Source organism: Lissotriton helveticus, chromosome 1_1, assembly GCF_964261635.1.
Source record: "Lissotriton helveticus chromosome 1_1, aLisHel1.1, whole genome shotgun sequence".
Classification (NCBI taxonomy): domain Eukaryota; kingdom Metazoa; phylum Chordata; class Amphibia; order Caudata; family Salamandridae; genus Lissotriton; species Lissotriton helveticus.
Genome location: NC_136057.1, coordinates 2017981276 through 2018006024, shown reverse-complemented (window position 1 = coordinate 2018006024; position 24749 = coordinate 2017981276). Strand labels below are relative to the sequence as shown.

Genomic DNA, 24749 nt, shown 5'->3' with positions numbered 1-24749 from the left:
AGAGTTGAATGGCAATGCCTATTTTACACTCTCAAATGGTTCGGTTTTGGCCCAACATTCACATCCTTACTCTCACTACTATACTCTTATCCTCATGCTGCTGTATGTGCTAATGGTCTAATATCATCATTTTTTTTATCTCGCCAGAGGAGTGCATCAGGGATGTCCTTTATACCCTTTTCTTTTTAATTTGGCCCTTGAACCCTTTATCTCGAAAATTTGGCAAAACGCACAAATACAGGGTTTTGAAACTCCCACGACCAAGGTTAAACTTGCAGCGTATGCTGATGATATTTTGCTTTTTATTTCGAACCCCAATGAATCGATCCCTGCCTTCCTCAAGGAGGTTCAATCCTTTTCATTGATTTCAGGGTACAAATTAAACAGTGATAAATGTGAAATTTTGCCCTTGACTGAATACACTTTTAAAGCTGATTTTACTCCAGCTAATTTCACCTGGAAGTCCTCCCATATCAAATATTTGGGGTTAAATTTCACGCCAACAATTAAAGGCACAGTAACAATATGCATGAACAATTGCATTCAAAAAATTTCAGAGCCTACAACTAAATGGCATCCCCTTTATTTATCCTGGTGGGGTAGTCTGGACACTATAAAGATGATGCTTTCACCTATAGTTTTATACACCATTTCCAATATTCCATTTCCCATCTCTGCTAAACTATTTAAATCTTTCAACTCAATACTATCTTCCTTTTTATGGAACAGTAAGAAACTACGTATGTCTATCTCTAAGCTAACACGTCCTAAAGCTGAAGGAAGGGTTAATTTCCCCGATTTCTCTGCTTATCAAAAAGCTTTCCTGCTACGACAGGCCTCATATTGGTTACTTGACTCTACAGCAGATTATTCCCTATGGACATCAATTGAACATTTGTTTTTATCTCCTTTTTCACTTCAGGAGTATCTCTTTTTCTCCCGTAAACCTCAAACATTATCCACTCCCTCATTTAAGCTCACTTCCAAACTATTGAGCCCTTTATACCCCTCAATTTGTGACACTCTTGAATCTTTTTTAGCCTCAACTCTATGGCATAACAAAACTTTATTAATACGTAATAAACCCTTTTATTGGAAAACATGGAGACAACGTGGCTTAATGTGGGTCCACCAATTATTTACAAACACAGAATGTATTTCTTTTTCTTCGCTTAGGCAGTTATACAATTTACCCACCTCATTAATTTACAAATACTACACTCTTCGTGAAACTGTACATGATATATACACTAAGTTAGCCAGCAAACCTTCCAAGGCTCATACGGTTGATTTGTATAAGGATCAGTCCACTCTTTTGCGCACTCAACCCAAGGCATCAACTTTATACACCTTTTTGCAATCCACAGATACAATCAGACAGAAAACTAGCATAGAAGTCACATGGGAGAAAGATTTTAATACAGCATGATCTTTACCATTGTGGAACAATATTTGGACTAAAATTCGTTAATAACAGCTAGCTTAACACAAACACTGTTTTATATATATAATAGACTTCTATTATCCCTGCAAATCGTAAATAAAAGATTCTCCACAGTACCGGATACTTGCTGGTCCTGTACATCTCCAAATGGTGATTTGTTTCACATGCTTTCGCATGTTCGCCAGTACATCATTTTTGGAAACGTGTCTGGTCTCAAATTAATTAAATTTTTGGCACCAATACCCCATTTTCTGTAACAGTCATCTTTTTAGGAAACCTCTCACCAATTTGGGATAATTGTACAATTAATTTCAAAATTATTGATATATTAATAGCGGTTGCCTTTCAGCAAATAACAAGAAATTGGAAGAATTTCACGGAAATCTCCTACAAGGCCTGGTGGTATGATATCTGCCACAATCATAGATAAGATACATTCTCTACCTTTCTCATACATATGGCTACTAAGAGAATTCAGTTATGGTCACCTGTTACAACGTTTTTTGATACTTGTGCCAAACGACATTCCTTACCAAACCCTTCCCAACAAGAAGTACTTAAACCCCCATAATTTTTCTAGTTGTTCCTCTAACTTTTCTGTGAATATGTATTATATTGTTTCTTACTTTTCTCATTTCTGTGATTTTTATCCTTTATTCCCATTCATGTATTTATGCTAGAATACATATGTGATGTATTGCTCAATGATTAATCACATGTATTGTATATTGACACCTCTTTACTTTTAATAAAGCTTTCATTTGAAACTAAAAAAAAGGGAGATTTGGGCCTGGCAAAATGCTGATTTTGCCTGGTTGAATGGGCAGTTTAAAATTGCACTACCGTCTACAATGGCATACCGAATACATGTTTTAAAGAGCTAATGTAGTGGGTGAGTGCTGCAGACCCACTAGTAGCATTTAATGTACAGCCCTCTGGTACATGTTGTACCATATACTAGGGTCTTATAGGTAAATTAAATGGGCCAATCAGGTGTAAGTCAATTTTCCATGCTTTTGGGAGAGCACAAGCCCTTTAGCACTGGTTAACAGTAGCAAAGTCCAAAGAGGCCTAGTGCAAACAAAAACTTATTTTGAAAATAGGAGGAGTGAAGGCAAAAGGTTTGGGGGAAGACCACACCAAGGATGCCAGGTCTAAAAAACGGGGTCATTTGGACTGTGAAAACTAGCATTGAACAGCTGCAATGAATGTATTTGTCAAAGGTTTGAAATGTTCTTTTGTATCATTCTTAAGTTTAACAAAGTGGCCCTCATCATCCCATGATTTTGCTAGAGGATGGTTTGGAATTGAAATTTTCCTTAGATTATCTCATCATTAATCAAAATGCTTTAAAGAATTTGACAATTTCAATGTAAAAGGAAATGCCAGTTTTTGTCCCGTTTTGTCAATACTGGCAATGTATTCACGTTTTGAGATTCTGAAAATGTCTAGTCATGATACTTATATAGAACTTTATATAACAATGTCTGTATTTATTTTTAATAATAGGCTTTCTGTCTACTTTTACTTTAATGACCAGTCCTGGCTTAAGTCCGTTCCAGAACACATTTTAAATTGCTTTCCTCTTATATTTTACTGTTTTAAGCACATACTGATAAAGGCAACAAATACTGGCTATTATTTGATCCAACGGGAACATAAAAAATGTGTAGCACTGGTAAAAAAAAGTCTGGGTTGCAACTCTAGCAGTGCGCTGTGAGCAAGCTAAATAAACAAGCATTTGCAATGCAATAGGTCTCACATTTGTAAGAGTTAGAGGTATTGCCATTGTAAATGACAATGTCTTTTACCCACAGGTTTTGGATTGTTGTGGATGCATGTGGTGTAAAGTGGAATTATGTGGGTTGGTTGGAATTGTTAGTTGTGGAATTGTGTGTGGTGGAATTGTGTGATGTGGAGTGGAAATATGTGGATAGCAATGATGTATGATGTAATATTGAGTGAATTAGAATTATGTGGAGTGGGGTTGTGTGTCAGAGTGTAATTATGTGGAATGGCATTTTGTGTTGTGGATAAGTATGTTGTGGTGATTAATTATGTGGTGGGCTGTTGAATTTTGTGGCATGATGTGGAATTCTGTTGTGTGGATTGTATGTATGTGGTGTGTGACATTGGTGGTTTGCTCTCACATTATGCGGTGTAAAATGGATCGGAGTTGAATTGTGTGGAAGTGTGTGGTGTTGAGTGAAATTATGCTGATTGGAATTTTGTGGCATGGTGTGGAGTTCTGCTACCATCCTAAAGCAGTACTGATGTCTAACTGAAAGATATTGGAAGGTTAAAGGCTAACATCTCCCTTATTTTAATGATAAATAAATCACTTAAAAACTTTGAAAATGTGAAATCAATGTTGCTACGTTACAATAATCGTGTTTACAACAAACCAACAAAAATTGAGGTAACAAGATTACTAAATCCTAGGTCTTCTTTAGCAACATATTCTATGGTTGAATTACTGGTTCAGGATTTTTAAAGCAATTGGATTAACATTCACAAACCTTGAAAATATTGACCTGAAAAAAAAGTTCTAGATTTGCTAGTGGGGCTAATTAACTGAGGCACCAGGATGAGTGGTAGTGTCACCTGTTATTTATACTGCTGGGAAGCTACAAGACTATGGAAACAAACACTATGCAAAATAAAAATTAAACACATATTAATAAGCATGAACAATACGCATTGTAATTTTTGCTTTTGTTTAGTATGTTTTCCCACATTCTCCCTTAGCAGCAGGGATAGTAGATTAAGCAAGGTTGGTATTTAGTGGAACTGAAGGCTCACAAAGAAGGAAAGTAAGGAAACACAGTGGTCAATGTAATTTCAGCAACAGATGCAGAACAAACACTATACAAAACATAAGCTCCCGTGAACCAGAAGCCAAACAACATTAAGGGCAGACAGAGATGTGAGCAAAGGGTCACAAAACATTTCCCCAAAGTAGCAACCTCCATGTGGATTAACCTATCACCAAGAAATTCACACCTGACAACTCAGAAGGCATTGAGGACATTGGGCATGCGCTACAGTAAAACTCAATATTATCACTGTCACACTAAGTGAAGAGTAAGGAGCAGCAAAGGGAACTGCTTCGTAAGAGTTTCGAACAGATGTAAAGTCGTACAAATGTGTGTGTTGAACAAGAACAAATATGATAATTAAAAGAAAACATGTCTTAAATGTTAATGCATAGTCTAAGGAAAGCAACATAGGTATGGGGTTCTGTCATACTGTAAATCGGGTACTGGCAAGTAAATACCACTTATTTTCAAGCTGATCTAACAATTCTAATGCGGGTTTGTTTATAGTATGATGCTCACTACCATCAGGAGAACTGGAAAACATCCTTCTGTAAGTACATAATTCACAGTTTACCTTTATACTTTTGTTGGAAGAATGCCAAAATCGTGGGCCGCCATACCATAAACAACCCTTCCCCCAGAAGTGCTGCTTCTGATTTTCCTGCGCCTCTAAGGCCATAGTTTAGCTTTTACCATTTTGCAGGGAGCGCTGTGTCAGTGCAGAAATATTAAATGTGGTAAGCGCTACACTATTACAATAATCTCCGCTCCTCAGGGAGAGAAAAAAAAACTAAAGTGCGACGTCAAGCTGAGGAGTACCCTTGCAACCCCTGAAAGCCTAAGAGTGAAGAGTAAAAAAAACGCACAATAGAAAAACAGGAAGTGCCTTGGAAAGGGAGGATATTTATGAGAATGTCCAACCTGTGATTAGTGCGGGATGACGGAGCAGGCAGACTGGAGCAATGAAGAGGATATGGTGGAATGCATGGAGCAGTCCACATTGATGACGGGAAATTAGTTCAAGTCAGTGCCCCTATACCTTCCGAGTGCAGGGACAAAAGTTAACACGAAAAAAACATACAGTCACAAAATGCCAGCAAACACACAGCTGTATTAAGCACAGCTCTTGTTGCATTATGTACCAGATTCAGTACTTGCTCCACATGCCAACACTAAATTAAATCACCATGAGGGAAGCATGAATCAGTAGGAGAGAGAAATAAACCATCTCAGTATTCGGAGGTGGCATGTCACCGGTGGTATTTGCAGGAGCCAGGACCAGAATGGGACGGGCCGCCATTATGGCGGTCCCCCTAGCCCCGATTCACAAGGAGAGAGGGGGTGAGGAAACGCATCATCAGTGACGCTGCCCTCGCGCCCCCCTCCCCTTCTTTGTAGCCAATCGCACCCCCGCACCACACCAGCGAACCGGAAGCATTTCAATGCTTCCGGTTCAAGAGATCTCCCCGGAAGTACCCCTGGCTCCCCAACCCTTAAAGGGGGGAGCCTGTGAGGGAGACAGCCTCTTTGTTTCGCGGCTGCCTCCCTCTTTGCATCTGGGCGCGCGCTCCGTGTCCGTGTAATCGTTTGTTTTTCTTTTTCATAGGTCCGGCATCAGGAAGCAGTGATGCGGCGTGAGAGGAACCGGAGCATCGCGGGACAGAGGAGCTGCAGCGCCTTTCAACTCCGGCGGCCGGACGGACTGCCGGGAGGCCGGTGGGGTGACGAGGGGCATTTGCAGCTGGGGCTCGATCGGAGCATCGCGGGACACAGCGGGGATCGGCACTCTAGCGTTGGCAGGAAAGGTTTTGTTTCCTGCTGCAGGCGGTGCAATTTCAAGGGAGCAGGCTCCCGTGTTGGTTCCCCTTAAAGGAGGGAGGCGGAAAGGGGGGCTTGTCTGGCGGCGCGCTCTTTGTGTGCTGACACGGTGAACTCTTTGTTGGGTCTTTTCACCTTGGCCCATTACACCTCCTGAGGCGGGGTTTGAGACAATAGTTAGAGTTACCATTAGCTAGGTTTAAAAGGTTAAAATGTTTTTAAAGCCTGCAATCTCCGGGTTTGGGAACAGGACCAGAGTTGATTAGCATAGTGAAGTCCGGAGCCCTAGGGGTGTTAACAACCAGCGGGTATAATCATTTGGGACCTCATTGGCGGGGCATCCGTGTTACACCCCCAGTTTTTGTAGAAGGACAAAGGTTGAATCGGGGGAGCTGCACCTAGGGGAGCTCAGTGAACAGTTCTTAGCAGGCGCAGCGCGGCGAAAATCGCAATTCTTCCATTTTCTTCACAGTATCAGCTTGCATACCAGGAGGACGTCACATGGTGGTGGGGTGACAGTCGGTTTGGCGAGCATTGGAGGAAGGAGAGGCGGCATCAGCTGACCAGCAGTACATCGCTTCTGGGAGCCATAGAGGGCTTGAGCGGGCGGCTCGCCTGAGCTTACTGGGTTAGCCAGTAAGTCTTGGCTCTGGTTGCGTGACTGCACAGGTTGGCTGGTGTCGCTACAACACACGGTAAGAGGGGTCACGGTCTCCTGGTGGGGAACTATCACGGGGTGTAGGTTCCTTCGGGCGGTCACACGTAGGAAGGGCGCGCTATCGCCATGGCCCCTAAGACACGGCGGCCGGAGAAGCGTTCCCACACGGAGGTCATGCTGGAAGCATTGGTTCAGCAAGTACAAGCCATGGGTCAGACTCTCAATAGACTGCAGGACAAGGTGGAAGGCCCGGACGCAGTAGTGGGGGGAAGGCCTAGGTGGCCTATCGTGCCCCCAAGACATTATTCCCCCCCCTCCACCGAAGCGGAAGAGGACCAACCAAGGTGGAAAAAAGAGAGGGGAGGGCTCAAGGGATCCTGTTAGTCCGGTGGCAGCGCCAGAACCTGAGCCCCTTGTGGGAGAAGGGGGTACAGGGCCGCACGAGGTACAGTTGGCCGAGCCAGGGACCCATGATAATGCGGTAAGAGCAGTCATAGAAATACCTGGGCAGCCCGATATGACGGCCAGTTTGGCGGCGGTTCTGCCATGGCTGGATTCAATAGGAAACTGGTCACATGCCGCAGGGGCGTCAGCTGGTGGGAGTGACGCAATGGAGCGAGCAAGATAGTTGCTCTCGGAACTCGGAGTTGCAAAGCCAAAGGAGGGGCCGGCATTACCGGCAGGGAGCCCACAGCAGGTGGCCACTGGCCCAATCCCAGATGAGGCAACCGTGGGGTCGCGTGAACAGGTGTCAGGCTCCAGTAGCAGCAGTTTGCCGGGAACAAGCAACTGCGGGAAGGAGACGGAGCCACCGAAGAAAGCTGATGCAGCAGCACCAGCAGGTATAAAGCATATCTCACCTCTGGGAGTAGGGGAAATGTGCTCTGAGAGAGAGCGTTTGGGTCAGCATCTGTCTAAAGAGATGAAGGAGAAAATATGGAGGGGGGAGTATGTGAACATGTTTTTCCTTTTAATTGATGAAGCAGACAGGGAAGAAGCTAGGAAAAACAAGGAATGGACTCACCCTAGAGAACGGTCTACCATTCTACTGAAGTACAGGGTGGAGGAGAACTTGGCAAATTGGATACAGGGTTTCTCCACATACATGTCGGTAATGCTAGAGCGATACCCTGAAGTAGGGTCAGAGATGGCAATTTACCAGAACAGGATCACCCTCGCTCATGCAGAGAAGGGAGGTGACGGGTGGAAAGATTATGATAAGGCTTTTAGGCAGGCAAAGGCGGAGGATCCTTCCCTGAGGTGGGATCAGACCGACATGTTCCTCCATTTGAAATACCTGGTGGTGGCTGCACAGGATACCGTGAGGGTGGCGGTCCCAGACACGGGCCGCTTTCCGCCCTTTAAGGCAAGCCCCGCTGGGAACGCAGGGGTAGTACGGCAAGAGAAGGGGCCGGCGGCAAGAAAGGGGTTTGTTTCGATTTTAACAAGCGTACCTGTTCCAGGGCTGCAGGGACGTGTAAGTTCAGGCACACCTGTGGATATTGTAGTAACACCTCCCACCCCGAGTCCAAGTGCAACAAGATGGCTAGGGAGAGAGGGGGCAAGAAACAAGAATAATGAACCCTGTTTAAGAAAGGCTAGAACCCCGGTGAACGTTGGCGGGATGATCCCTTGGCTGGAACGATACACCTGCACTGTTTTGGCGAGGGTAATAAAGGAAGGTTTTGAGGAGGGTTTCAGGATACCTGCACAGGGGCACAGCGGGGTGACATATTGTAAGAACCAAGTCTCTGTTAGATCCAACATGAGTGTAGCAAGGGCAAAAATTCTCAAGGAGTTGAACCTCGGAAGGGTGGCTGGACTATTTGAGGATGTCCCGATTACGGGTTTTGTATGCTCACCCCTAGGGGTGGTACCAAAAAAGGCGCCGGGCGAATTCAGATTGATCCACAACTTATCCGCACCTAGGGGCAGCGCTGTGAATGATGCCATTGCAGATGCACTATGTAGTGTCAAGTACGCGTCTTTTGATCAGGCAGTGGCCATGTTGAGAACCTTAGGTAAGGGGGCCCTGCTTGCAAAGTCTGACATTGAGTCTGCTTTTCGCTTGCTACCGGTTCACCCCGCTGATTGTCACCTTCTAGGATTTCAGTTTGAGGGCAAGTACTATGTGGACAAGTGCATGCCAATGGGATGCTCAGTGTCCTGCGCCTATTTTGAAAAATTCAGTTCCTTCTTAGAATGGTCATTCAGGGACAAGTCCGGACATCAATGGGTCCTTCATTACCTGGATGATTTTCTTTTCCTGGGGGCCCCAGGCTCAGAGGAATGCAGGTCAGCCTTGCAGCAATTTTGCGATCTCATGCAGGAGTTTGGGGTCCCATTGGCACCTGATAAAATGGTGGGCCCAACAACCCTCATTGAATTTCTCGGGATCGAGTTAGACTCTGTGGAGGGGGCGTCCCGGTTGCCACATGACAAGGTTAGGGAGTTTGGGCGCGCTTTGGAGTGCTGCATTGGCAGAGAGAACGTCACGCTACACCAATTGCAGCAAGTGGTGGGCCAACTGAATTTTGCTTTGCGCATCATTCCCATGGCGCGTCCGTTCTCTCGTACTATTGCTCACGCCATGTCTGGTCTCAAAGAGAAACACCACCACACTAGGTTAACCAAGGAGGTCAGGCAGGACATGCAGATTTGGAAGTCTTTCCTGCAGGATTTTAATGGCAAAGTGGTGTGGCCTAGCCCGCCCATGTCCAGCCCAGAACTAGGTCTTATGACCGACGTGGCAGGCAGCGAGGGGTTTAGAGCCATTCTAGGGCACGATTGGGTAGCTGAACATTGGCCGGTTTGGTGAAAACATTCGGGGCTCATCAGCAACATCACTTTCCTAGAACTCTTCCCGATCCTGGTAGCGTTGGTTGTTTGGGCGGACGCATTGAGAGACCAGTCTGTCATATTTTGGTCTGACAACATGGGAGTGGTAGAATGCATAAACAGTCAATCAGCGAAATGTGGAATGTTGCTACGCCTACTGAAGGAAATAGTGTTGCAGTGCATGAGGTTAAATGTTATCTTCCGAGTAAAACACGTCCCAGGGGTCTTGAACCATGCAGCTGATGCATTGTCTCGTTTTAAAATGCAGGCTTTCAGGGCACACATCCCAGAGGCAGCGCCCCACCCGACACCTTTCCCAGAACTACTCTGGCAACATGGTGCCCCAGAGTACCGCACCTCGTGGCTGCAGGCCTAGCGCCTAGGACAAGGAGCGCATATGAAGGGGGGTTTGGTGAATTTTGTCTTTTCCTAGGGGATCAGTGGGGCGCCAAATGGCTAGATCATGACTCAGTGGTAGCATATCTTGCCTTCATGTGGGAGCAGGGACGCACAGTAGCAGCCGCAAGGAGACACATTGCAGCAATTGCTTATTTTGCGAAGTTGCGCGGAGAGGGTGACCCCACGAAATGCTTTGTGGTACAGCAGGTCTTGAAAGGGTGGCAATGCCTGCAGAGGGCGGAACCTGATGTAAGGAGACCGGTGGGCCTGGACATACTAGGAAAGTTGGTAATGGCTTTACCACGGGTCTGTACTACACTTAGCGAGGCAGTCCTTTTTCAGGCAGCTTTTTGCTTAGCATTCTACGGAGCTTTCAGGGTAGGTGAGCTAGTAGCAAGGAATAAGCGGGCACGTAAAACTGGTAGAAGACTCTGTTTTGATTTCCATACCAAAATCCAAAACCGATCAGGAGGGTAGGGGGGACTCTGTAGTCTTGCACAGGGCAGGGAACACGGCATGCTGCCCGGTCACCAGGTTAGAGGCATTCATGGCCCAAAGGGTGCCAGGGTTAGAGGGACCACTGTTCATACACAAGGATAAGACCCCCCTCACAGTTTTCCAGTTCAGGAGAGTGATGATTAAAGCACTTGAGGAGGCAGGTTTGGATCCCGCCAATTTTGGGACACACTCTTTCAGGATAGGTGCAGCCTCAGAGGCAACAGCAAAAGGCCTGGGACAACAACGTGTTAAGAAGATTGGCAGGTGGACATCCAACTGCTATAAAAGATATGTGCGGCTGCACTTACTGTAGGATCAGGGTAGCAATTTTCAATTAGGCGCACAGGCCCATACCCTATTCTTGTGACTCAAGTAATGGGGCAGTTTTGTTTCGCACTGGATGTTTCGTCGTGTATTTGCATGACAGGCCACCGTGGCATTGCACTGACCCCAACTCTTTTCTCTCTTCTGTGTTACTTGCAGTTTCTTCATCCTGTGACTCAGGAGGGAAATATGCGTCTTTACAATCGGTGGCGGTCCTCGGCGAAGCAATCAAAGAGGTGACGCAAGTTTACTCTTCGCACCAGAAGAACCAAGCAATCTGGGTGATAGGACATTCATATGTTCACCGTCTGAAGTCTTTCTTTACAGGATCCATCAAAGATAAGGTGTCAAGGCTAGGGTCAAAAATGTCATTTTTTGGGCAGGGGGGTTTGTGCGTGGGACAATTCAGAGAACTTGCTTTATAAGCAAGCTCAGGACCACCTGCTATCTGGATCCTGCACTTGGGGGGCAATGATTTGGCAAGAATAGGTAGGAGGCAATTGACTGAAGAGTTACTCAAGGCAGTGGGGTGGCTACCGAAACAGTGTCCTCAGTCCATAATAGCGTGGTCGCACATGATACTGAGGTTCCAGTGGCGGGGGGCGAATCAGTCAGAGCGTTGAATCACGCGGTAAAGCGGCTCAACAACAAATTCGACAAATTGTTTAGGACCCCTAGATTAAAAACAATATCACACAGATACATCAAGGGAGAACAGTTTTTTCTTCAGGACGGGGTGCATCTTTCACAGAAAGGGATTCATGCATTTATGGATGACATCATAGCCTGGCTTAGGGAGTTGAGACAGAGTTCAGAACCTTCCTAGTTGCAGGAGGGGGGGCCAGATAGTCGGTCAACTATGCTGGCCTGTGGCGGTAAGGTCAACACTGGTAAGCATAGTCTGCGGTCTTAGCGGTCAGTACCATGTAACTCCGGGGGTAGTGACAGCCGATAAGTAGGCTGTCGGGGTATGGGGCCGGGGGAGTCATCTTCCCAGTTGGCCTGGGGCCACCCCCGTATGCGCATGCGCAGCAGTCTGCACCCCTTTTATGGAGTTCAAAGACCGGGCGTAGGGGGGCCCGGGGGAAAAACATCCGTCCGATAAACTGGACCCCCTGCGCAACCTTGCTCCAGGAGTAATAGTGGCAGTACCCTTAGGACTGAAGGAGGGAGGGGAGCGAAACTTGCCAGACGTTGACTTTGCCATCAGGCTCAAAGGGACACGCAGAAAGTCATATCGTCCATTGTTAGATTTATGGTAGGAGGGCCTTCTGTATTAGCATGTGTTAAGGTTAGCTCTTTCAACAACATGTGTCTATCAATGTAAACTGTACTTTCTGCGTTTAAATTTTTTCTGTAACTAATTTCGTTGCACACACTGCATCACCAAATGCGATGCAGTGTGTGCAACGAAATTCGTTTTATTTATTTTTATGTTTACTTACCTTTTAAAGTCTGTAATCCATACATTACTACCCCCCACCCTGCCCCGCCAGGCCGGTACTCCCACTACCGTCCGCGGCTGGAAATATTGAGGGAACAGCGACCATATCATACCCTTCTCTTGAGAGGGAGGGACTAACAGCTTTTGTTACATTTATTTGGAAAGCAAAATGTTGCCTGTCTCAGAAGTCAAGACAAGATTTCAAGATTAATGGGGTCATTTACAATTTGGCAGAATGGTGCATCCACCATGAAAAGGCAGATGTACCGTTCCACCAATTTTATGATTATACCACCCCATTTAGAGGTAGGGAACCACAGGGTTGCCGTCAACAGAGCTTCAGCTGGCTTCGTTATCAGAATCATTTGACCTGATGTCCCAACAACCCCAGGCTTGCTAGAACACAGTAATGTTCGCCTCACTCAATTTAGGGAGGGGTAACCATGGCAAACAAGACATACAGTGGCCCTCACATGCAGAGAGGAAGTTCCCTGTGCATCGTGGCTATATTTACTTTCTTTGGCAAAAATAAGCTCCAGGTTTGGAAGTTTTTTCTTGCAGAGCAGGCACATAAAAAATGGTGCCTGCTCGACAAAGGATCTGTACCATTACTAGAGTCACCCAAGAGGTGGCTCCAGTGATGGAACAGAGATTCCCACAAGAAAAGTGGGATCTGTAAATTGAAATGAAGGTCATCTGCCAGGGGAGCAGACCCCCAACCATTGCTCACCTGGGAGGCCAGCGAGCTGTCCCTGCAGGTCTAAATGACCTCATAAAACAAGGAAAAGAAATAAGGGAAAGTGGAAAATTTCATGTTTACACCTTCATAATCTTTTCATTAGGAACGTGTTAAAAGTATCTCATAATCCTGCAATATTTTGGTTTGTTCTCTGTATGATGCTAATGTATTATGTTAACCATGTCTATCATAAAAAAGAATAACTACAAAGTTACCGCGGTACCAACAAACCTACCAATTTCATATTTGGTGGCTGCAATATTTGCTGTTATTAAGCCATGCTTTTTTTTCTTCTTCCTGGCTTTCCTTTTGCTGGGAGGTTCAAACGTAAATTCTGAGTTCAAAGCGAGGCAGGATGTTTCTTGGTGGTCTTTGAAAAATCAAAGTAGATTTGAGTAAGAATTATGAAAATGGAACAATAAATTAAGAGCAAACATGTTCAGGTTAATAAGAAAAACAATATTCAGATATCTTCCGACTTCATAGATTAAACCTGGAAAGCATAAAACACGAGAAAGCATATAACCTAACATCAAAATCAATTACAAAGCTGAAAATTAATAAACATTACTTCAGCAGATTTGGAAGATGTTCAAAACAATGTGATCAAGCCTTACTACACAATATTTTAATATATCATTAATTTCGAACAAAATGCCACATTGTACTCTACAGTGAAAGCAACCAAACACGAAATATCTGATTACAGTGATCTTACTCTTACACCGCAATCGTGAGGCTACAAAGGCCCCCGTGTCCCCTGCAGCCCCCCGCAGTGCAGAGCCGTTAAGGGTTCCCCTTCAGCACAGTACCCTGGCCTGAGAGCTCCTGAGTGAGTACAGAGGGGGGGCTCCATTTACTTTGCAGGTGTGTCCCCTTTAGTTTTGTTACGCAAGTGAGAAGTGCATGAAATAACTTTATTTTAATGAAAATAAATGAAATGAATGAAATTAAATTAAATGTGGCGTTTATAAAGAGCAAACTGTCACTCCCAGAGGAGCCTCCTGACGCAATCAGATAACAAGCTTCAGCAGTGAGGAGTTAGAATCTAAATGAGTGCAAAGCATGAATTATCTGATGTTCCATAGATCCATGTCTTTAGGGCCTTTCTAAACTGTTCTTCAGATTCCATTGATCTGAGTTTATTTGGCATAAAGTTCCACGCCCTTGCCTCTATCTAACGCAGTGGCCGATTTCCCTCCCCTGGTTTTGAGTTTGAAGCCTGGCAATTTGAGAAGGGTTGCAGAGGTGAATCTGAGTGTCCTCATTGTCGTGTATCATGTAAATCTTGTGAAAAGATATACTGGCCCTAATCGGCGAGTTGCTCTGAAGGTCGTGAGGAGAAGTTAGAATAGAATTTTTTATGCATTAATTAATGGGATTGAACAGGTTAAATTGATATTGAAATGATTTTATAAAGAATTACTCAAGGCCACTACTAACTTTAAAATGTATGCTTTAGCATATATTTTCTACATTAAAGACGTATCAGAAAACATACACTCATGTCTACATTTCAGCCACACTAACAATAAGGTCCGCTGAGGAGCAGTCACAAGCTTGCTGTTGAAGGCCAGTGTTAATTTTCAAACTAAGAAAGCGATTAAACATTAGGCATTAGGCAGGTGGGAAACAGTTTAATATCTAATTACTGCAATTTGAGAGTAACTTTCCCTATTTCCAGTGTACTGTGCAAACACGTTCTCTTTATTTTATAAAGCGATTTTGAGCACATCCTTTATCATCCCTGTATGAAACAGTTGGGTACATTTTTTCGACATATGCATTAAGTAGATCCTACAAAGAACCATTGCCAAAAAAGGAAAAAACAATGCCCAACCGGACACATATATGCAGAATTTGTATCTCAATAAGCCACGATGCGAAAAGATTACTCACTATTAGTAATAGAAAGACACATTCTCCAAGACGTGTCAGAAGAGATACTATTTGTCTTTTACTTCTGGCGATCCAAACATATAGGGGTAACCCTCCCTCCCCCCCCCACACGAGTGTGGAGAAATCAGCAGTATTAAATCTCACTCAGTAGGTGGGAAGTTGTCGCCTTGAGGCATGGTTTGCTTTGGAAGTTTGGGAACGCCCAAAAACATGTACATTTCTAGCTATTCACAAACTCCTCTCTAGTCCATTTCCACTCTTGAATTGTTCCGCGATTTTGGAGTAACTCCCTTTCAAAATGGAAAAGGGATTGGATCACCCCTAAACTTACTAAAGGTGTTTAGGAACAGCTTTTACCACAGGAAAAATATTTTCCTTGCAAATTAACAAAAAATTACATTTGCACAAGAGACTTCATTTCCTCTGTGGTATTCTCTAGGATGGAAAATTCCATCAAAAGGGAATAGGAGCCTGCAGTAGAAGCATTAGTGGAAACTACTCTTGGCACATCTTTCCAGGCATGCTTCTGGGAATGTTTGTGAATACCAGAAAATCAAGAAATATATTCATGGGGAGAGTTAAACAGACACTCATAATTTTAAAATTTTTGTCAATAGGCCCCTACAAGTTTTGACCTCGGAACATTAATAAAATGTTGGAAGAATGACATATTGGCCAATGTGGAAAGGCATTAAAAACTTTGGGCAACAAGGCCGTCTGGGTCCCCAACACTAACTTGTCAGGAAAGAAGGTGGAGTAGAGTGGTTGCACCAAGGTCGCCTGCAGTCACATGAGTTACGGAGGTGTTATCAATTCGGGAGGCAGTTTTGAGCATTGATAGTCTCAGTGAGCAGATGTGAATTGACTCAAAAGGTCAACAATAAGTTTGTATCACAATAGAAGATATTGAAAAGAAATGTTTATTCAGGTAAACCAAGAAAGGCCTAAAGAGCAGACAGATAACCATTAACTCTGCCCACTGCAAGATCTTTCTGGGCCAACAACGAAACAAACAATAATACATCTGAAAGTTCGGTCTCCAGAAGGTCAGCATGACAAGCACTACACCAGGCAAAGAACCTCTCCCAGCGCCAAGCGTATATGGATTTTTCCAAAGGGCATTGGTCTGCAAAATAACATTGACTGCTACAGACAGCATCTACAATGTAGCTGTCAACACTCAATCTCTATGCATGGAGGTGTAAGTTGCGGAGACTCAGGTGCAGGAACCACCCCTATTTCTGAGACAGGACGTCCTCCCAAAATGGTAGCCAGATTGGAGGCAAATACTCATGCTCAGGAACTCTGGCACAATACTCTCTTGGCCCAGTCCCCTGCTATTATGATGACACGAGCTTTGTCTGTCCTGACTTTCTACTGAATGTAAGGTAGGAAAGATAATGGCAGGAACACAAATTGGGTACCCATGCCCAATTGCAGTCAAAATGCCCTTCCTGGAGAAAACACCAAAGTGCAGTAGAACTGACATTGCACTTTCTCGCTGGTGCTGAACAAATCTAACCAGTGCATGACCCACTGGTATAAGATAGCCTTTGCCACCTTGAGGGTTGAGAGAGAGCCAACTCATAATCCACCACCTTATGACTGCTCAGCAAATCTGCTCTGACATTCAGAAATGGTGGTCATGTAGTGTGTGAGAATCATTCAAGGATTCGTAAAGTATGGCAAATCAGCTGTGAGGGTCTAGAGCTGCGGGAGCTGCTGCTTGCTTTGTAGTGATCTGTTCATTCGAGCAACCAGGTCTTGAGTCCTTTCCTGAAATGCTGGAGCAATGGGGTGGTCCTGAGGTACAGGGGAAGGTTGTTTCAAACTTTGGCCGCCTGGTGTGAGAAGGAATGTGCTCCACTGTTGCTTCAGCAGATCCAGGGGTGTCTGCGAGGAATAGGGAGGTGGATCATAGGTGTCTGATTCGTTGGTGGAAGGTCAAGCGTTTGTTGCCGTAAGCTGGTCCTTCGTTGTGCAGACCTTTGTATGCAAGAGTCAAAATCTTGAACTGACGTAACTTCTGAATCAGGAGCCAGTGTAGCTTCTTGAGGTGGGGTGTGATATGGGTGCGTCTAGGGAGATCAAGGATGAGCCTGGCCGTTGAGTTTTGCATTGTCTGTAGTCTCTTCAGGAGGCATGCAGGTATTCCTACGTAAAGTGTGTTCCCGTAGGCCAGCCTACTGGTGATGGGGTCCTGCATGGCGGTCATTCTTGTGTTGATTGGGAACCACCTGATTATCTTGCTGAGCATGCATAGGGTGTGGAAGCAGGCGGATGTGACTGTGTTTATCTGCTTCTTCAAGCAAATCTCGCTGTCCAGGATGATGCCGGGGATTGTGGACATATTCTGTCAGGAGCAGGGGATGGACTGAGTTCAGCAGGCCATCATGCCTCGTTCCATGGAAAGGTGTTGTTCCCAAAGATGAGGACTTCTGTCCTGTCCATGTTGAGCTGCAGACAACTGTACTTCATCCAGTCGGCGGCGTTCATCACACACCTGTGGAAGTTAGTTCTGGTGGTGGAGGGGTCATCTGACAACAAGATGATGAACTGTGTGTCGTTGGCGTGGGAGATGATTTTGAGTCTGTGTGATCTGGATCTGATGGTGCTTGCCAGGGGATTCATGTACATGTTGAAGAGGGTGGGGCTGAGGGATGATCCTTGGGGGATGCAGCAGAAGATCTTCTCGGGTTCGGAGGAAAACAGTGGGAGAGACTGATTTTCTGGGTTTTTCCAATGAGGCATGAGGTGATTCGTTTGAGGACGTCACCCTGAATTCCGATGTGGTGGAGTCTGTTGATCAAGATGCGATGGGAGATGGTGTCAAAGGTGGCTGACAGATCCAGGAGGATGAGGGCTGCTGTTTCACTGCAGACCTGGAGGTCCTGATGTCATTGGTGGCTACGATCAGGGCTCTCAGAGCTGTGGTTGGCTTGGAATCCAGACTGAGAGGGGTCCAGGATCTTGTTGCATTCTAGGTGTTTGGCGAGTTGCTGGTTGATTGCCTTCTTGAGAACGTTTGCTGGAAAGTGGAGCAGGGAGATGGGCTGGTAACTTTTTTCTGCTGGGTCATCGGATTGTTTCTTCAGGAAGGGCCTTATGTCAGAGTGTTTGGGAGGCTTTAAGGATCAGAAGGATTGCACAAAGCACAGAAATGTTGATGAGGAGCTGACCCAGTGCCTTAAACCAGATGCCTCTGATATCTATCTCACCATGGTCACCCCCATGAAATCTGGGAGGGAATGATAGAGTGCAAAGCAGCAGGTGAAGTTAGTGGCTGTCTGCCACCACTATGAAAAAGTTGTCCTCTGTGAGATTTGCATGCATTCGGAAAGCCAACCGCAACTCTGGGCCCACTGAAATGTGAGGTTCTACTGCAGGGCCTGCATATGTCATCTGGCATTCAGAACTCGCAGAAAGCACAAGGCTAGGAAACCCAAGAAGTCTCAGAGCTGTCCACATCGAGACCGAAACATTAGGATGATATGCTGAATTTTCCGGGCTCGCTTTGGTTGTGAAAAGACCTTGAATGCCACAGTGTCTAGGACAACCCCTATGAAGGTTATCCTCTGAATGGAGCTCAGTTGGGACTTCAGCTCATTGAATGGAACCCCAAAGAATGTCAAGAGTTTTGCCACAACACAAAGATGGTCCACGACTACGGGCTAAATGTATCAAGCAATTTTGCGTTGGCAAAGGGCTGATTCAAGGAATTAGCCCATTTGCAAATGCTAAAAAGGCTTTTTACATGTATCAAAATCCATTTTGCGATTCGACAACCTGTTACCGAATCGCAAAATGGGTTTGCGATTCGGTATTAGGAATGGGCCTGTTTAGGGCATCTCTTCCTAATACCGAATCGCATTAGTATGTAGGAATGTTTTGTGACCAAAATGGGGTCGCAAAACATTAGCATTTTACCACCTACTTCAAGTAGGGGGTAACCCATTTGCAAATGGGAAGGGGTCCCTAAGGGAGCCCTTCCCCTTTGTGAATGTTTGTTGCAGCATTTTTTAAGAACAGGCAGTGGTCCCACCACCACTGACTACTCTTAAGAAAAAAATAAAACTTTTCATTTTTGTTTTTGAAACGCATGACCTTTTCCTTTAAGGAAAACATGATTCATTTAAAAAAGAAAGATTGCTTTATTTAAAAGCCGATTCAGAAAAGGGGGTGGTGATGAACAGAGTGTCTGAATTAAGCAGACCACTCTTACCCAGTCCAAAGATCAGGGCTTGATCCATCACCGTTATTTAGCTCACTGCCCCATCCCAGCTCAGAACCTGGCTATATGCAAATTAGTCTGTCCCTGGCCCAGTGCATCATGGGAACAGGGCAGACCAAACTACCAAGCCAATTCTTCACCAGAAAGGAGACAAGCTTCCGGGGACCGGTTTCTGCCATTTCAGGCGTCTTCGGCCCGGCTTGCTTGAATCCTGATGGAGCAGTGAGCAAGGGACTCATGTCTGAGTATACCCTGCCACACCTATAGTGGCCAAAAACGATTCAGAAAAGGGGGTGGTGATGAACAGAGTGTCTGAATTAAGCAGACCACTCTTACCCAGTCCAAAGATCAGGGCTTGATCCATCACCGTTATTTAGCTCACTGCCCCATCCCAGCTCAGAACCTGGCTATATGCAAATTAGTCTGTCCCTGGCCCAGTGCATCATGGGAACAGGGCAGACCAAACTACCAAGCCAATTCTTCACCAGAAAGGAGACAAGCTTCCGGGGACCGGTTTCTGCCATTTCAGGCGTCTTCGGCCCGGCTTGCTTGAATCCTGATGGAGCAGTGAGCAAGGGACTCATGTCTGAGTATACCCTGCCACACCTATAGTGGCCAAAAACGATTCAGAAAAGGGGGTGGTGATGAACAGAGTGTCTGAATTAAGCAGACCACTCTTACCCAGTCCAAAGATCAGGGCTTGATCCATCACCGTTATTTAGCTCACTGCCCCATCCCAGCTCAGAACCTGGCTATATGCAAATTAGTCTGTCCCTGGCCCAGTGCATCATGGGAACAGGGCAGACCAAACTACCAAGCCAATTCTTCACCAGAAAGGAGACAAGCTTCCGGGGACCGGTTTCTGCCATTTCAGGCGTCTTCGGCCCGGCTTGCTTGAATCCTGATGGAGCAGTGAGCAAGGGACTCATGTCTGAGTATACCCTGCCACACCTATAGTGGCCAAAAACGATTCAGAAAAGGGGGTGGTGATGAACAGAGTGTCTGAATTAAGCAGACCACTCTTACCCAGTCCAAAGATCAGGGCTTGATCCATCACCGTTATTTAGCTCACTGCCCCATCCCAGCTCAGAACCTGGCTGTATGCAAATTAGTCTGTCCCTGGCCCAGTGCATCATGGGAACAGGGCAGACCAAACTACCAAGCCAATTCTTCACCAGAAAGGAGACAAGCTTCCGGGGACCGGTTTCTGCCATTTCAGGCGTCTTCGGCCCGGCTTGCTTGAATCCTGATGGAGCAGTGAGCAAGGGACTCATGTCTGAGTATACCCTGCCACACCTATAGTGGCCAAAAACGATTCAGAAAAGGGGGTGGTGATGAACAGAGTGTCTGAATTAAGCAGACCACTCTTACCCAGTCCAAAGATCAGGGCTTGATCCATCACCGTTATTTAGCTCACTGACCCATCCCAGCTCAGAACCTGGCTATATGCAAATTAGTCTGTCCCTGGCCCAGTGCATCATGGGAAGAGGGCAGACCAAACTACCAAGCCAATTCTTCACCAGAAAGGAGACAAGCTTCCGGGGACCGGTTTCTGCCATTTCAGGCGTCTTCGACCCGGCTTGCTTGAATCCTGATGGAGCAGTGAGCAAGGGACTCATGTCTGAGTATACCCTGCCACACCTATAGTGGCCAAAAACGATTCAGAAAAGGGGGTGGTGATGAACAGAGTGTCTGAATTAAGCAGACCACTCTTACCCAGTCCAAAGATCAGGGCTTGATCCATCACCGTTATTTAGCTCACTGCCCCATCCCAGCTCAGAACCTGGCTATATGCAAATTAGTCTGTCCCTGGCCCAGTGCATCATGGGAACAGGGCAGACCAAACTACCAAGCCAATTCTTCACCAGAAAGGAGACAAGCTTCCGGGGACCGGTTTCTGCCATTTCAGGCGTCTTCGGCCCGGCTTGCTTGAATCCTGATGGAGCAGTGAGCAAGGGACTCATGTCTGAGTATACCCTGCCACACCTATAGTGGCCAAAAACGATTCAGAAAAGGGGGTGGTGATGAACAGAGTGTCTGAATTAAGCAGACCACTCTTACCCAGTCCAAAGATCAGGGCTTGATCCATCACCGTTATTTAGCTCACTGCCCCATCCCAGTTCAGAACCTGGCTATATGCAAATTAGTCTGTCCCTGGCCCAGTGCATCATGGGAACAGGGCAGACCAAACTACCAAGCCAATTCTTCACCAGAAAGGAGACAAGCTTCCGGGGACCGGTTTCTGCCATTTCAGGCGTCTTCGGCCCGGCTTGCTTGAATCCTGATGGAGCAGTGAGCAAGGGACTCATGTCTGAGTATACCCTGCCACACCTATAGTGGCCAAAAACGATTCAGAAAAGGGGGTGGTGATGAACAGAGTGTCTGAATTAAGCAGACCACTCTTACCCAGTCCAAAGATCAGGGCTTGATCCATCACCGTTATTTAGCTCACTGCCCCATCCCAGCTCAGAACCTGGCAATATGCAAATTAGTCTGTCCCTGGCCCAGTGCATCATGGGAACAGGGCAGACCAAACTACCAAGCCAATTCTTCACCAGAAAGGAGACAAGCTTCCGGGGACCGGTTTCTGCCATTTCAGGCGTCTTCGGCCCGGCTTGCTTGAATCCTGATGGAGCAGTGAGCAAGGGACTCATGTCTGAGTATACCCTGCCACACCTATAGTGGCCAAAAACGATTCAGAAAAGGGGGTGGTGATGAACAGAGTGTCTGAATTAAGCAGACCAATCTTACCCAGTCCAAAGATCAGGGCTTGATCCATCACCGTTATTTAGCTCACTGCCCCATCCCAGCTCAGAACCTGGCTATATGCAAATTAGTCTGTCCCTGGCCCAGTGCATCATGGGAACAGGGCAGACCAAACTACCAAGCCAATTCTTCACCAGAAAGGAGACAAGCTTCCGGGGACCGGTTTCTGCCATTTCAGGCATCTTCGGCCCGGCTTGCTTGAATCCTGATGGAGCAGTGAGCAAGGGACTCATGTCTGAGTATACCCTACCACACCTATAGTGGCCAAAAATGATTCAGAAAAGGGGGTGGTGATGAACAGAGTGTCTGAATTAAGCAGACCACTCTTACCCAGTCCAAAGATCAGGGCTTGATCCATCACCGTTATTTAGCTCACTGCCCCATCCCAGCTCAGAACCTGGCTATATGCAAATTAGTCTGTCCCTGAAACTGGGATGGTGCAATGAGCTAAAAAACGGTGTTGGATCTAGCCCTGATCTCTTGACTGGGTGAGAGTACTCTGCTTAATTCAGAGACTCTGTCCATCACCACCCCTTGTTGTAAATTATTTTGTCCACCCTAAGCGTGGAAGGGTATACTCAGATGTGAGTCCCTTGCTCATTGCACCATCAGGATTCAAGCAAGCCGGGCCGAAGACGCCTGAAATGGCAGAAACCGGTCCCCAGAAGCTTGTTTCCTTCCCAGTGTAAGAATTGGCTTTTGTAGTCTGGTCTGCCCTGTTCCCATGATGCACTGGGCCAGGGACAGACTAATTTGCATACAGCCAGGTTCTGAAACTGGGATGGTGCAATGAGCTAAAAAACGGTGTTGGATCTAGCCCTGATCTCTTGACTGGGTGAGAGTACTCTGCTTAATTCAGAGACTCTGTCCATCACCACCCCTTGTTGTAAATTATTTTGTCCACCCTAAGCGTGGAAGGGTATACTCAGATGTGAGTCCCTTGCTCATTGCACCATCAGGATTTAAGCAAGCCGGGCCGAAGACGCCTGAAATGGCAGAAACCGGTCCCCAGAAGCTTGTTTCCTTCCCAGTGTAAGAATTGGCTTTTGTAGTCTGGTCTGCCCTGTTCCCATGATGCACTGGGCCAGGGACAGACTAATTTGCATACAGCCAGGTTCTGAAACTGGGATGGTGCAATGAGCTAAAAAACGGTGTTGGATCTAGCCCTGATCTCTTGACTGGGTGAGAGTACTCTGCTTAATTCAGAGACTCTGTCCATCACCACCTCTTGTTGTAAATTATTTAAAAGCCATCATGGACATGGTGGTCTGCTGACCCCAGCAGACCACCATCCCCGTGATTTCAGTGATTCCTAGGAGGTAGCAAATTGCAATCTACCTCATTAATATTAATGAGGTAGGGTAATTAGCGACCCCCTAGGAATCTCTGTACGAAACTGCTTGAGTTTCATACATTGTAAATTGCGATTACCTAATTACGATTCTCAGAAATTTGCAATTAGGTATTCGCAATATACAATTTTGATACATGTAGCCCTAAATGCGGTACGCCTACTTTGTGCGGCTAGTTGAGGTATGGATCACAAATGTTCCCATCCTCCGAAAGTGAGCACAGACCACAGTCTTTACTTTTGTGAACACCCATGGTGCTTGGGTGAGGCCAAAGGGGGGCATATGAAATTGGAAATGTTCTGACACCACCTGTAACTGTAGATAATGCCTGCAGGACAACAGGGTGAGTGTAGGAACATGTGCGCACTGCAACTCCTAGGACTCCATCCAGGGACACCATTCAGTCTCCTGGGTACACAGTAGAAAAATAAAAGACAAGGTGAGCGTTTTAACTTGTCTTGCTGCAGAAAGGCGGAGGTCCTGAATGAGCCTAAGGGCTCCATCCTTCTTTGGTACATGGAAGAAGCATAAATAGCATCCCTCACTTTTCTCTGAAGAATGCACCCACATCATGGCACCTTTAGCAAGCATGGAAGTTGACTTGTTGCATTAAGATCATGGAACAGCCTGAAAGACATGGTGTAGCCACTTTGAATGGTTTGCCATCTGTGTGACGTAATGGTTCGACAACCAAGGAGGAAATGACATATCCTGCGTCTTACCAGTTAAGTACAGTGTGGCAGTCTGCGATGTGTCTTTCTGGTGTCTGCATCTGCTCAGAGGAAGGGAGTTTCCCAAAACGCGTCGGCAGGCTAAATGTGGGGAAATGATTCGAGTGCTGCCTCTCTGCTACGGCTGTGACCCCCAAGAGGTCGCGACCCAACGAAGGGCAACCTTTTTCTTCCAAATCTTGTGGCCAGGTCCAGGTCACGGGCCGCACCACCGCGATACCTGAGCGGGACGCCGCAAGAACACTGGGATTGCAAGTTGCGTGATTGGGGGAGCCTTTGAACAGGTTGAGACGCCTTTGAACATTGCTGGTCCCACAAATATTTTAAACTTTTTACAGACATTGTGTAAGGCACCGCCCACTGGGGTTTTGAATGTACTATCAGTCCACAATGCCATCAACTTACCTGTAGGGCATGGAAATAAAAGAGGGGATAATCTGGCAGTCTGCGATGTGTCTTTCCGGTGTCTGCATCTGCCCAGAGGAAGGGAGTTTCCCAAAACGCGTCGGCATGCTAAATGTGGGGAAATGATTCGAGTGCTGCCTCTCTGCTACGGCTGTGACCCCCAATGAGTGCGACCCAACGAAGGGCAACCTTTTTCTTCCAAATCTTGTGGCCAGATCCAGGTCACGGGCCGCGCCACCGGGATACCTGAGCGGGACGCCGCAAGAACACTGGGATTGCAAGTTGCGTGATTGGGGGAGCCTTTGAACAGGTTGAGACGCCTTTGAACATTGCTGGTCCCACAAATATTTTACATTTTTTACGGACACTGCCCACTGGGATTTT

At 46.1% G+C, this 24749-nt stretch overlaps 1 protein-coding gene across 1 annotated transcript in view; it reads right to left on the bottom strand.

The window, feature by feature from the left end:
* The window catches only part of TTLL7 (tubulin tyrosine ligase like 7), a 1017987-nt gene that overhangs the window by 694888 nt on the left and 298350 nt on the right, over positions 1 to 24749 (bottom strand). Inside the window, exon 5 of the mRNA XM_078659263.1 lies at positions 13217 to 13351. Within this exon, the coding sequence (XP_078515389.1) occupies positions 13217 to 13351 (135 nt within the window). The remainder of the gene's footprint in view (positions 1 to 13216; positions 13352 to 24749) is intronic.